Raw genomic sequence first — 14,242 nt, forward strand, 5'->3', positions numbered from 1 at the left:
TTGCTTCCTTTGCCAGTATGACCTTTATGCATGAACACAATCTCTATTCCAGTGACTTTTTTTTTTAGCATGTAGTGATATCATAAAAAGATTGGCCATAGTGTAAAAGTGATTTTCAATTAGTCATATCTAACCACTTGCTTGAAAAATAGCATGTCCCAAACCATAGTAAGCATTGACAAGTTACGCCATGTATAACTAACCCTTTCAAAAGTTTATTGTAACAACAAGCCGATTTCATTCAAGTATAATTAGAAGACTGTCTTGGCAAATTAAACAGATTACATCTTAAACATTCCCGTATAAATCTCTTCCTTTAAATTAAAACATGTGATATACATTTACAAAAAAACTTACGATAATCTTTTTTACAAACTAATACCATACATTTTTTGGAACATGAATTAATTCATGTCTTTAAAACAATGATTTCTCCCTGTAAATGTAAGTCATCACTTGATGAGAGAACAGAGGCCGTGCTGAACATGACAGACATGCAAGTCTTCTCTAATCATCCCCTTCATGCAAGGGGTTCATGACGGTCGTAGTGGCTTCCTGGAAGAGCGGATTGTTTTGTTCCTGACAAAAGATAAAAGGGCACAACTCAGCAGTAGATACAGTCATATTTATAGATGCTATCTGTTTGAATGGTGTCTGGCTAGCAATTTGAGAAGAACAGTATTTGGTTGATGTCGTGATGTCTAAACGTGTGTACGTGAGTGTGAGAAAGTGGCTGCAGCAGATATTTGTGGTGCACCCCTGGTTTCTGCGCTTAACTAAGCTGATTTCCAGAGAGCATAAAGTTAGATGACTCATTTCTTTAATACTAGATCACTTTTTTATTTCTATCTTCTACAGTTTCGAAATATCCAAAAAAAGTATCACAGCATGTAAACACTTTTTGTAGCCAGCCAAGTCTTTCTATTCTTGTTTAGGGTATTTCCGCCCCCATTCTTTCTTGCAGAAGGCTTCTAGTTCTGGGCAGTCTTGCATTTGCTGCTCATTTGGGGTCTAGCCACAGCTTTTTGATGATACCTAGTGATGTGTCGTTCGTGAACGATTCGAATCCTTACAAGGACTCGGGAGTAACGAGTCCTCTCAAAGAGAGATTCGTTCATTTTCTCGTGGCCGCGCATCGGGACTGTTGCATAGGCTCAGCCAAGGAAACAAATGATTTGTTGAATGCAGGTCACGTGAAAAAGATCCAAAGACTTGTATAAAAAGATTCAAAGAACCGAGTCAGTAAAATGATCCGAACTTCCCGTCACTGATATCACCTGGCCTTTCTTAACGATGATTGTGAACATGCCATAGCTCTAACAAGCTAATTAAGGTCTGAGACCTTAGTAAAAGTTATCTGAGAACTCAAATCTGTAATCTTGCTTAAAATGTTGAAAACAGTGGGCTTTGCCTGTGTTTGTTAGGGAGGTGGTTGTCTTACATTCCACGTAGTCTGCTTCTGGGCGTTCAGAAAGTTGCGGTATTCGTTGCGGTCGTACAGCTCTATCAGCAGCCGGTACACGATGATCACCACAATACCGATCAACAAAATACTGATCACTGAGCTCCCGATGATGACGTGTGTTTTATCAATCGATTCTGCAGAGTGAAAAAGGAGGGAAAATATAAGGACATCTTGTACAGCATCACATCGTCAAATAATTAGCCATAGTACATCAATTAGCAGTTCCTTAGCTAGCTTTTTATCACTGCTAACTGGTGTTTGTAAGGCAAGTTTGTTGTGTTTTTTAAGGTCTTACGGGGCAGGTCTGCGTAGAGTATCTGGATGAGTCCTTCATCTGTTACTTTGACTTGGAAGGTGAGTCCCTCATGAAGACAGACATATTCTTGTGGGCCAGGCACCTTCTTTGTAGTCATACCATCACATTCCGTATTGCAGTCCTCCCCCTTCTGAACGGCACACAGTGTGCATGTCCTACAATAACGCATGCACACACACAATATGTCACATTCCTTGTCTCTGTCTACCTATTTCTCCCTCTGTCTAGGTCATATTTCTCTTTACACACACAGAAAGAGACACACACACATGCACACACACACACACATAGCAAGAGGTGTACACGCGCGCGCCATACACAACACATACATACAGAGACTACACACACAAACACAGATACACACACATAAAAGCAGACCCACTAAGAGAGACAATCCCCCATCGCTACCATATCACACTTACTGATACTTTTTGCTACATGGCTCTTGGATCGACTGGCAGTACTTCCCAGTGACTTTCCCATTGCAGATGCATCGGTCACAAGGACACTCGCCTTGTCCACTGCACACCAGGCCATCACCTTTAATACAGTCCCGTTTGTCCACAGGACAGTGACAACTTTCACCAGTGTATCCCTCCTCACACAGACATTTGCCACAGTTGCATGAGCCCTTGCCTGCAAAATACACAGGAGTGTACTATGTTTAAAGCAGAGAATGTGCAATTAGTACAGCATACATGGTGAATGCATTGTTCATGGTTTTGGAGATAGAACTTGAAGTATCGCTGTTTCAGTAAAAACTGAAACAATAATTATGAACTAATAATGTAAGCATCACACCATTACAAGTGAAATCTAAACTATCATATAAATGAGGTGGTAGTGGATAGACTGGACAAAAGCATTTCATTACATTTCGTCATTTAGCAGACGCTTTTAATCAAAGCGACTTACAAGGATGTATACACATTTTACACTGATGGCACACTGCACATCAGGAGCAATTAGGGGTTCAGTGTCTTGCTCAAGAACGCTTCGACAGGGAATCGAACTAGCAACTAACATGCTTTAAATCTTCCACGCACTTACCGTTGCACCACTGCATATTGTTGTCCTGGGAACAGCTCTTGTCATCACATTCACAGTAATCACCGCGATAATGGCTATGGCAGGAACATTTCCCGCACTCACAGTCCCCATGGCCATCGCATATCTCTGATTTGTTTGTCTGACGACAGAGTGCGGACAGAGCCTTCATGGAGTCAAAGTCGTCTGTCACCTCACACTCACAGTGCTGGCCAAGATGCATACCATCACAGCTGCACAGACAGAGGAAGCACAGAACCACATCAGTAGCAGCAGAAAGAAACACACAAGTAGTCAAGTAGTCTAGTGCACAAAAGTAATCGTGGCGCAACATTTGCCAAGAACTGCTTCATGCAGAACAGAACGGATTCAAATACCACTTTTAGTGAGATGTTCTCTTAATTCAAACTCATAAAGGTTTTGTCAGATCACTGTAGAGCTTAATTGCAGTATATGAGTATGAAAGTATAAAATATAATAGTATATAATATGATTGCTGTGGTAACAAAAAGTTGGCACGCGAATCTACCCTAAAAAAAGTAGGCCATGCCTGCAGGAAGCGAGCAGAGGTGACAGTGGCGCAGCTTCTGCGGTACCTGCACATGCCACAGTGAAACGTTCCGTTGCCTTTGCAGTCAGGTGCTTTCTCCTCACGGTCCTGGCAATGGCCGTCGCAGTCACAGAAAGTCTCCACGAAAACAGTTAGGATGTCACTAATGCCCTGCACTTTGATGCTGAACTGCTGCATCTCCGCCAGGCAGGCTGTTGCGTTCAAGCGCACAGTGAAATTCACCTATGTACACAAGGATACGCACCAGCCAGTTATTATGCACATTGAGCAACTTATAGACTAACACCATAACTTGACTACAGATATAAATTAGACAGGAATTGAAACCTAAAGGGGAACATAGTCTCACAACACAGCTCCCTGTATCACCGAAGCTGTACACAGAAGCTGCTTTTGCTTTGATTCGGTTCAGAAAGTCCATGATACATTATACTGTATCTGTATACTGAGTTAATTTGATTTGTGGTAGGTCCTCTGCATAACAGTTTTTTATTTGATTTTGTCCATTCTAACCATATCTATATGTGTGTGTGAGTGTGTGTGTGTGTGTGTGTGTGTGTGTGTGTGTGTGTGTGTGTGTGTGTGTGTGTGTGTGTGTGTGTGTGTGTGTGTCAGACCTGCTGGTCAAGTTTAACTCCGCTGCACTCCCCTCGGCTGCTCCAGTTAGGGTACTGCCCTCCCTCACAGAGTGATCGATAGGAGATGGCCAGGCCTGCTGGGGCATGCTCATGTTCAAACACTATGGAGGAGGACAGATTCTACACACACACACACACACACACACACACACACACACACACACACACACACACACACACACAGTAAGTAACGTGAAGCTGAAAAATCTACCCATGCACAGGAAAAAAGACAGTCAGGAAATGTTTCTATGCTTGCAATTTTTGCATGCACAACCACACAGAGATACACACAAACACACACTCACTCTGTATGCATCTGAGATGAGCTGCACCACATTGCTAGAGTCTTTTGTCAGCACCCCCACCACAGAGCGAGGGATCAACTCACTCAGTGCCTGACAGAAGGAAAGAAAGAGAGAGAGAGAGAGAGAGAGAGAAAGAGAGGGATGAGGGGTAAACATAAAGAAGGAGGTGTGGATGAAGGGGTAAGTAATTATTCATAGGAAAGGGGGAAACTAGAACATGGGGTTTGAACAGGACACCTCATACGCCAATAGACTATCTTGTGCAATAATGTAGATGAGACTAAAGCCTTTAAAGGTCACACTCTATTGTTATGAGTTGTGTTGTCTTAGAAACAAGAAACTTAGGCCACCACTGCATCAGATAAGGGTCTTTCGTCACATTTCACTGGCAGGACTCACTTAACAGGATTTAACACCCAGGTTTTATTGAATCACTGTGAAAGTTTGGCTACCTTGTTGCCCTGTGACTTCATATAGTCCAAATATTATATTCAGAAACATGAAAACATACAAATGGGTGCAGCAAAGCAGAATAACAGTGTAACTATGGTGGTAGCCATGTTAGTAAGCCTGCAACAACAATAAAGACGAATTCAGTTGATACTGGTGCATAGCACATTTTTAAAACTATTTTGTGGCATTCACTTCCAGGGCTTGAGCTGAAGAACTTTGTGTGTGTGTGTGTGTGTGTGTGTGTATGTGTGTGTGTGTGTGTGTGTGTGTGTGTGTGTGTGTGTGTGTGTGTGTGTGTGTGTGTGTGTGTGTGTGTGTGTGTGTGTGTGTTAGCGGACCTTGTACGCCGGGAAGATTTCCTCGGTGACAGCAAAGATGAGCTGCATATTGTTCCTCTGAAGAACCTTAGAGAGATGGCCTACAGAAGGATAATCCTACACAGACACAGACACAGACACAGACACAGACACAGACACAGACACAGACACAGACACAGACACAGCACATTTAATGATTGATTGATAAATGTCCCACAGACAAACATTAAGACAGATAGGCAGCAGCATGTACAGTATGTGTATAGAAAAAAGCCTACTGGCCACTGCTGTGACCACCAAAGGTTGGCCAGCTTATTTCCAAAATGGTAATCGTATCAGGGTAACAAAGGAAAGGTCCACTCACTGGTATTGCTGAGACACATGGGGTCAGGAAGCAAACTGAGGTGTGAGTGACTGCAACCAATTATAGTATGGGAATGGGGGTAGGTCATTGGGAACCATCTCAGACAGCAGGTCAGAGAAACCTGATTATTATACAGAACAAAAGGTTGCCAGACCTGTTTGCATTAGAAGCCTAGATCCTTTACATTAAAAGGAGGTGTCTTAAACTGTTTATATGGCTAGAGTTGGAGATGCTTGATGTTCAGATCTGCACCGCTATGAGATTGCAAAACGCAGGATTGGAGATTGCTGGCTGATGTTGGTAGACAACTTCAAGTTCCACAGTGTATTGTTGTGACTGATACGAGACCAGACACAGACACAATTTACACAATAGGATGCATAACAATTCCCTTTGAAGATGCGATTGAGGAAGCCATTGAAAGGAAGAAGCTAAAGTATGGGGAACTGGTTGCGGAAGCAAGGCAATAAGGTTGACAGACAACAGTGGAAATAGGTGTTAGAAGCCTTGTAACAAATAAACCACAACACTGCTGAAAAAATGAGTCAGTGGTTGTGGCTGAGGCCCTCGCAGACTACTTTAGATAACAAAACTTGGGTGCCTGCTTGAAAACCCCAATGAAATTCTCACAAACATAGCTTTGTTGAGGTTGTTGTATCTTGCTGCTCAGGTTTTATGGTTGGGGAGTCATGTTGTTGTGTTTAGCACTTGTGGTCTACAGACAGAGCATGTTGTACTGTGAGCGCATTTATGGATCCCAGGTACAACATGTGGCGCCTGTTGCGGCTATCTCCAGCCAGTGCATTGTTGTATCCTGTTGCGCAGAATCTAGGGTTGGGCAGTTGTTATATTGGTTCGGTTAGGTTGCTGGCTATGGGTACTTGCATGTGACAGTGAGAGGACTGTATAACTAAAATGACTCTATAACATTCATGACTATACCCCTTTATAATGAATAATCCCTAATCTAACATGAGTGACAGAGGTAGGAATCCCTGGCAAAGCAGATGGCCCCAGGATGACCTACTTCTCCACACATAGACTCACACTCAGGACTCTCTAAGTAAACTATATATGATTTAATGTTATCTCAATGCTTCAGTAGAGCAGATGAATCTATGAAAATCTTTTCTCAGCATTAGACCTTGGTCAACAGATTTGGCACAAAGCCAGCATTAGGTATCATTGTGGGGTAATGAGTGCCTTGAGGCAACATCTTCTCACCTGGAGTGTGCCCTCATAGGTAGATGTGCCATCTAGGTGGCACTGCCCATCGTGGGGGCTGTAGATTCCAGCCAGTCGTCCATCTCCCGCCATGTGAAAGGTGTCATCAGACGTGTAGACCAGAATGCTGGTGACGTTTCTCCATCCAATCTCAGTCTTCATAGACAGAGGTGAGACAGAAAAAGGTTTCAGTTGAAAGTGGCTTCATCCGTCATGTTTGTTGTGATTGTTGTGATTTTTACTTCCATACCCGGCAGACAACTGACTGCATGATGGCGTCCAGTCCGGCCTCGGGCGAATCCAGGTTACCGGAGATCTTTTGCTTGCCCACCTCCACCTTGAACCTCTCTGCCTGTTTTGTCAGAGGGAGAACGTTCCGGAAGCTGAAAGCCGGTTGGCACTTTTCCAGGCGGTTGGGGCATGGGTTCTTCAGTCTGGACTTCAGCTGGCTAACGTACGGCAGTGCCACCTTATCCACAAATGATCCAAACCCTGGGTACAGCATACGTACAGAGAGTGCAGAAGAGGGAAAACATTGGAAGAGAAAGGTCAAACAACACTTTTGATTTATTAATAAATGGCTAAATGCACAAGGCTTAATCAGTCTATTTCAGATGAGGCTTTTAATGTGCAAAAGAGTGCAGTAGAACATTTTTTTTTAGCTCAAATCAAAGAGCTCCTTCCACAGCAAATTCTGTATGCCATTAAGTACACTACTTGGGACATATGCCAGAGCCTGTGGTTTATTTCACCTATGTGCCTGTCTTTGGTGAACTGCTCTAGAGTGGTGAGGATGTCCTTCCCCAAGTCCTTGATATTGTCCAGGTCATCCTTCATGGAAAAGCTGAGGTCCATCAGGTAGTACAGGTCTATGGGGTAGCCCACGGCACGCTTGAATGACACTTTAAACTCAGAAGGCTGACCTGTTATTGAAAGAGCAGAGGGATAGAAAGATGGAGCGAGAGTGGCAAGAGGGGACAAGAGAGACGTTTATTAGCACTAGTGCCCATTAGTTTGGGCATGTAAATAATAGACATGTCTATGCATATCCGATTGTTACTTTATATGCATGTTTATCTCAAATGGTCAAATCTTATGATGCATGAATCCATTAACTCTTTTTAGAAAAGGGAAGAGACTTTACTTTCAGTTACCAGGTATCCTCACCCACCTTCCTAGTAAGCAAAGTTGCTGAACAGAACAATCTGCTTTAAGAATAGAAAGGTGTGTACATAACATTCAGAAGAGACTGTGGTTCTGACCTATTCGCAGTTTGAGGTGAATGGACTGTGGCTTCAGCTGGATCACATTTTCTTTTGTACTGCTCAGCTCACGGTCCTTCTTGACCTCCGGGGGTGACTTGGGGTTGATCATTTGGCCATTTGCACATTTCCTACTTTGCAGTGACTCGGCCGAATCACATCGACGTTCATTCGCCTCTCCTGGCTTGAGGAAGTCCTGAGAGGCACAGATGGTAAGTAAGTTTGTGAGTGTGTGTGTGAGTGTGTGTGTGTGTGTGTATGTGTGTGTAAGGAGAAGTGTGTTTCCACCTATGTACACAATGATACGCGCCAGCCAGTTATTATGCACATTGAGCAACTAATAGATTAACAACATAACTTGAACACAGATATAAATTAGACAGGAGTTGAAACCTAAAGGGGTGTCTCACAACACAGCCCCCTGTATCACCGAAGCTGTACACACGTATTTGTGGTATTTCCTCTGCATAATAGTTTTGTATTTGATTTTGTCCATTCTAACCACTTTATATATGACGTATATACTGTATTTGCATTTTTAATATTGGCCAGAATGCTTTCTGATATGCCTTGTTGCCTTCCCATATCTATCTCTGTCTGTGTGTGTGTGTGTGTGTGTGTGTGTGTGTGTGTGTGTGTGTGTGTGTGTGTGTGTGTGTGTGTGTGAGTGTGTGTGTGTGTGTGTGTGTGTGTGTGTTTGTGTGTGTGTGTGTGTGTGTGTGTGTGTGTGTGTGTGTGTGTGTGTGTGTGTGTGTGTGTGTGTGTGTGTTATGTGATTTCTTCTATACCATATGTTGTGTGGAAGTCGAGTTGGGTTTGAGTTGAGCTTCTGTTGTGGTTTTATCACAAACAGAAAATGACTGTGGCCCTTTATAGAAGAGAAGAACAGATAAGGAAGCACTGTACACCATGTCAGTGGGACAGAGGGGTGTGCCACATTTGGCTTGGACTCCGTACAGCATTTGGCTCAGATGCTTATCTTACTGTGGGCCCCTAATTTGATAGATGGGCAATGGGCAACACACAAAGTCTGTCTCGCATGAGCTAAAACTGATTTAGTAACTCATTTAATAAATAATTTTGCTAATTTCATAACATGAACAAGAAATGCAAACATGAGTGGGTCTGTGCACAGACGTAGGAGTTCCATATTTAGATGTGTTACTTCAAAGCAACACCTTTTTCTGTGAAACTGCAGCCCTCCTGCATAACAACCTTCGTCGCCGTAAACTGCCCCCATTCGCAATTAGAATTTAGTTGTTTGCTCTATTGTAGAACAGTTACTGAGCTCCGTGTGAATGTTAATACGGTATGGTCGATTCATTGTGACTTCAATGACTTCAGTGCCACATCCACTAATTACTAATTTTATTTTATGCTTGATTGCGCCCTGCTTTGTATCAATGAAATTAGCAAATATAGGTATCCCCGCCTATTCTCACTGCACGGTTGCTGATGCGCAAAGCCCGTTTGCGGTTGCCTAATGAAATGATGGCCATATATCTTTGATACAAAAAAAAGACTACATAGAACAAGTGTTTGATGTACAGAAAGACTATTTTGTGAAAAGCAGATATCACCTTTTGTTTACACCATGCACAGCCAGGACTTCTCAAACACTCAGAACATGTAGGCTGCGGTTGGCAAGCCTGAATACCTAGGATTACACACACACACACACACAAACACACACACACACACACACACACACACACACACACACTTGCACATGAGTACCCATATGATGCCAATATTTTAATAGGATTAGCTTCCTTTTTTCTAGTTTAACCTCTTTATTCTTGTCTCTGAAAGACACTGAAATAAAATGAATTTATGTATGATGAGGGGTGCAAAATTTCCCAAGTCATAATGTACACTCACCCAGGGTGTCATTCTGTCCCAAGCAATAAAGAATAACAATCACCATAAACCATGTCTGCTGCATTGCCCTTGGAGACAGGGAAGAGGGTAGTGGGAAAGCTACAGAGCGAAGAAGAGGGGTAAAGAGAGTGGAAGATTAAAGGTAAACTATGTCATTTTTGTTGTCAGAAAATTAAAGTCATCAGTCTCAAGGCATGTTAAAAAACAGTGATACCCATTATTACTGTGCACTTTACACACTTTGTTTATCTGTTGCAACAATCTTTTTCTTTTTTTGTAATAAAATGTTGATGCTAGAAGTAATCGTAAATCATGCAGAAAGTCCTTGACTGCGTTTGTTGGCGAAAATAGTGTGGTGTAGCAGAGATGGTAAAATGGAATTTCTTTGCAATGCTGTTGCTCTTGCTCTGAGTCAGGAGATTGGTCATTTTACCACATACATTTACTGGCTGGCATGCCACAATGCACGGCTGTTGTAAAAAGTGTCATTGCCACAGAAGCCAACTGAACGGTAGCAGTGGCACAGGCTTAGCAAGGGCCTACGTCTAAAGCATCTGACACAGAGACAGGCCCATGCCAGCGCCAAAAACTAGGTAGCTTATAAGATACTCACAGACATACGATTTGAACTGCTTTATTTAGGATCAGGTGATCCACTTTTTTGAACTGTTAACTTATAATGTGTAGGAAATGTATGTATACAGTCAGAATGGACTTCCTCTGTGAACGGCCACAAGGGGGGGCGCCAGGAGTGAAGCTCGCCTAGAGCGCCAAATGTGCTAGGGCCGCCCCTGCCCATACCCATCCTGAACGCATTCTACTGGGGCACCATTGAAAGCATCCTGTCCAGCTGCATCACTGTGTGGGGCAGTAGCTGCACTGAACACAGCAGGAAAGCACTGCAACGCATAGTGAACACAGCTGGTAAGATAATTAGTGCCCCACTCCCTTCCTTGCAAGACACATACACCACCCTCCTCACCCGGAAAGCTACCTCAATTGCGAGTGACACCAGCCACCCCGCACACAGTCTGTTCAGCCTCCTACCCTCTGGAAGAAGGTATAGGACCACTTACTGTTCTACTTGCACTGCTAATGTAACAAATACATCTTACAGGATGTTTTTTGCTGCCATTACCAAATTGCCTTTTTTGCACTACCATAACCTCACTCACGTGTATCTGTATGTTTTACTTAGTATTAGGAAATGTCTTGTCTTATCTGTTGTGCCTGTGCACTTTATATGTTTCACCGTGGGAGAGTGGGAAACGTCCTATCGATTTCTTTGTATGTCTTGACATGTGAAGTAATTGACAATAAAGCTACTTTGACTTTGACTTTGACTTTGAGAATGTGTGGGTATTTAGCAATCAGATAGTTGTCATGGGTCATATCCACACATTTAATCATAAATACATTTCCTATATACTATAAGTATATTAATAGATATTTGAAAGGTGGATTCAAATATACTCTATGTTGAAACAAAATATATTTTTTTTAAAGTACAGAATTAAACAAAAAATATTAATTTAAGTATATTTAAGTGCATCTTAATGGTGTCTCAAAATGGTACAGTCAAGGTTTTTTCACCTGGGTATATCAGTACATTTCACGATTAGATTTAAAATAAAAACTTCCTCATCTCAAAATATAGAGTGTAATCCTCAACAGGTAGTCTTGCATAAAAGGCTTCTGCTTATGTCATGCTATGTTTATGTCAAACTTCTTTTACTTGTCAGGTGCTGAACCTTTTCATAGGCCAATGCATGTTCAAGTGCATGCATGTTCTAGTGCATTCAGTATGAACATGCAAGTGAACGTTTGGTCACGACCAAGTTTCCATGAACCTACCACAGTTAGTGTCCATAGCAACAGCTAAACAGTTATAACCACACAGCCATTTGACATTTTAAAAGTTAAACCTTCGGCTCACTCAAAAAAAGACCATCAACAGCCTATCAAAATTCAGCAGCCAATACAAGCCTGTGTGAATGGCCAATCTTAATGGAATGTTGTATGCTCATTCATAATGGTATATAGAAGCCATTTACCCAATTTACAGAAGACCAACCATATGGTGTCACTACAACAAGCTACAACATGTTTTCCTCTGTTCCTCTGACATGGTTTGGTGTATCTTCAAAATTCAGTTTGTCTTTAAATCCTTATCCTCAAATGGACCTATGTTGAAGCAGTCAAATCATTCAGCCTTTCGCTACTTGGGGCAGTTCACACATCTTACTTGGACCCCGACGATTGCTGCTTGAGGCTTTATTTAAACGTATTATTATGATAGTGTATACTCCTGTCCCGTCATACTGTATATGTCAATACCTGTATGCCTATATGTAGCATTTACTCTACATTTATTATTGCATTCAAACATATTCTTGCCTTCAACTAATAATCACACATTGTATGTATACATGCGTATTTGTCAACTTTGTAAATAAATTAGTACAGTTATACAGTTATTAAGTCACACTCATCCTCATATCCACTAGACAGGTCTCAAAACTGCAGAATGTTACTCACAGGTACTACTTCACACCTTACAGCCGCCTCATCTAAAAAATATAGTTCCTTATATTTTCACTCAGAATAAGATATACAACGAACCTTTAAGTCTCTTGTTTCCAGAGATGTAATCATTCAAGATGACACACCTTTCTTGGAGAAATCTTCTATCGGTGTCTATGTTCTGTAGCTTTGATCTGTTTTCTCCCCCACTTGCAGACGCACTATTCAAACTGAAGCAATAAACCACTGGCAGGAAGGAAGCGTGACTAGTGCTAGACATCTTGTCTGTAAACCGGTCTCACACTGGCACGAGATGAGGCCGCGCTGATAAACCACTGTTCAGATATATGTCTGCTTTAGTAAATGTGCCCACAACACAGCAATCGGGCCAGAAATGAGTACACATTCCTGGAAGAATGCTTAAAAAAAAATTCTAAGAAGAAACATGTTGGTTCTAATTTTATTTCAGTTTGTGTTTATCGACATATTTGTCTTCCAATTGTCTGAGTTTAGATATCTGTTGACAATAATTTTTAGAGGCTTAACAGCAGAGAAAAGTTGAGAATATATTTATATTATTATATTTATTTATAATTTGTACTTGCATGAATTAATGAATTTCACTGTATAACCAAATTAATAAGATTTTACAGAAATAGATACAGACTACTTTTTTACATTTAAAAAATGTTGTACTCACACACACACACTCACACACACACACATGCACACATGTTATATAAAAGAAATGTACATGTTATATGTTTTACGAAATATTTACATTTGTTTTAATACATAACTTATGTGCATAGTATGTAGCTATCAACAAACGACAGAAGAATTCAGACTCACCGTCACCGTGGTCCTGTTTCAATATGAGAATTAGAGTGAAGGGGAAGAGAAAGCTTCTGAAAATAAGGGAAATGGTGTTGGAGTGAAGTGAGGGGGAGAGACTCTTTAACAAGTCTCTGGTGGAAACTAGAAATCCAAAGAATGTAAAAAATATCTGCCTAAATATGCAATTTTACCATTTACCTACTACTCATTTAATCTAATATCGGAATTTGGATGACAAAACCAACACCTCTCCTTCTCTCTACTGAAATGTTTGAGCTTCTTTATAGAAACCCAAATCAAATCAAATAAAATTCTCAAATCAATTTTCCAAGACACTGCAGAGGTGCAAATTTTCAACAATAAATAACTCAATACAATTTCCTCACATCTCTCAAAATTTAGTCAAGGACAATCATCAAGAAATCATTCTGGAAACCTAAATAACAAACAAATGATATACGTCAAGCCATACATTAAGTCTCTTAGTCCTTTGCTTTGCTTTGCTGCATGCTGCCAGTCTATTAGTCTTGTATGTGGCCTCTCTCGGAGAACAGGTGGTTCTGCCAGACTAACAGCTCAGGAAGTGAACTCTTCTTCTTTTTTTTTTGCTTTTCCGTCATCCATGCAGTCTCAGCATATCAAACTGCCAGCTGCATTCAAATGCTGTACCATTTGTGTTTTTAAAGTATGATGTAACGTGTGAAACCCAGGCTGTCTGATTCAATGTTTTTGAGTAATTTGTAACCTGCAGTTCCAAGGTGGAAATACTCAGCCATGGTGTTGCTTATTTCGCTCATGATATGGCGAGTATCATATAGGACACACCATACAGACATGTTAAAGTTAACAAGGTTAAAAACTTCATTTTCACCAGAGGGCTCTAGAAATCAGCCACACTCGATAGGTTTATCTCATTTTCTGCCAGGAAGACATCATGGAATTCCCTTATTGCCAATACTCAACTCAGTAAATATCAGTTGTCAATTACTGATATGTGTGGACATGACTGTGAGTCTCAGTCTCAAAAACAGGAACAGGA

General features: G+C 41.4%; 1 protein-coding gene across 3 annotated transcripts; it reads right to left on the minus strand.

Moving 5' to 3' along the window:
• Positions 1 to 193: 193 nt before the first annotated feature.
• LOC105896201 (integrin beta-7-like) lies at positions 194 to 13,780 on the minus strand. 3 transcript variants are annotated; one of them, XM_031572029.1, is made up of 17 exons: positions 13,676 to 13,780; positions 13,219 to 13,274; positions 9,844 to 9,942; positions 9,543 to 9,619; positions 7,963 to 8,158; positions 7,453 to 7,623; positions 6,951 to 7,192; positions 6,701 to 6,856; positions 5,134 to 5,229; positions 4,343 to 4,432; positions 4,017 to 4,157; positions 3,425 to 3,621; positions 2,832 to 3,061; positions 2,204 to 2,417; positions 1,761 to 1,936; positions 1,442 to 1,599; positions 194 to 579 (listed from the first exon to the last, which is right to left on the minus strand). In XM_031572029.1, the coding sequence occupies exons 3-17, from the start codon at positions 9,905 to 9,907 to the stop codon at positions 508 to 510; spliced, it is 2,280 nt and encodes a 759-aa protein (XP_031427889.1). In that variant the 5' UTR covers positions 9,908 to 9,942; positions 13,219 to 13,274; positions 13,676 to 13,780; the 3' UTR covers positions 194 to 507. The 3 variants fall into 3 exon arrangements, with proteins under 3 accessions (XP_031427889.1, XP_031427888.1, XP_012678392.2); XM_031572028.2 differs by lacking the exons at positions 13,219 to 13,274; positions 13,676 to 13,780 and adding an exon at positions 12,466 to 12,776; XM_012822938.3 differs by lacking the exons at positions 5,134 to 5,229; positions 13,219 to 13,274; positions 13,676 to 13,780 and adding an exon at positions 12,466 to 12,776.
• Positions 13,781 to 14,242: the final 462 nt, after the last annotated feature.

The sequence above is a fragment of the Clupea harengus genome, chromosome 8 (assembly GCF_900700415.2).
Source record: "Clupea harengus chromosome 8, Ch_v2.0.2, whole genome shotgun sequence".
Classification (NCBI taxonomy): Eukaryota; Metazoa; Chordata; class Actinopteri; order Clupeiformes; family Clupeidae; genus Clupea; species Clupea harengus.

What these genes read in the sequence shown, in the direction of transcription:
- LOC105896201 (XM_031572028.2), bottom strand. Translation starts at nt 12,646, where the DNA reads ATGTCTAGCACTAGTCACGCTTCCTTCCTGCCAGTGGTTTATTGCTTC. An exon ending in AAATCTTCCCGGCGTACAAG is followed by an intron (nt 4,433 to 5,133) that starts GTCCGCTAACAC and finishes TCCTTCTGTCAG; the next exon opens with GCACTGAGTGAGTTGATCCC. An exon ending in CAATATGCAGTGGTGCAACG is followed by an intron (nt 2,418 to 2,831) that starts GTAAGTGCGTGG and finishes TGTATTTTGCAG; the next exon opens with GCAAGGGCTCATGCAACTGT.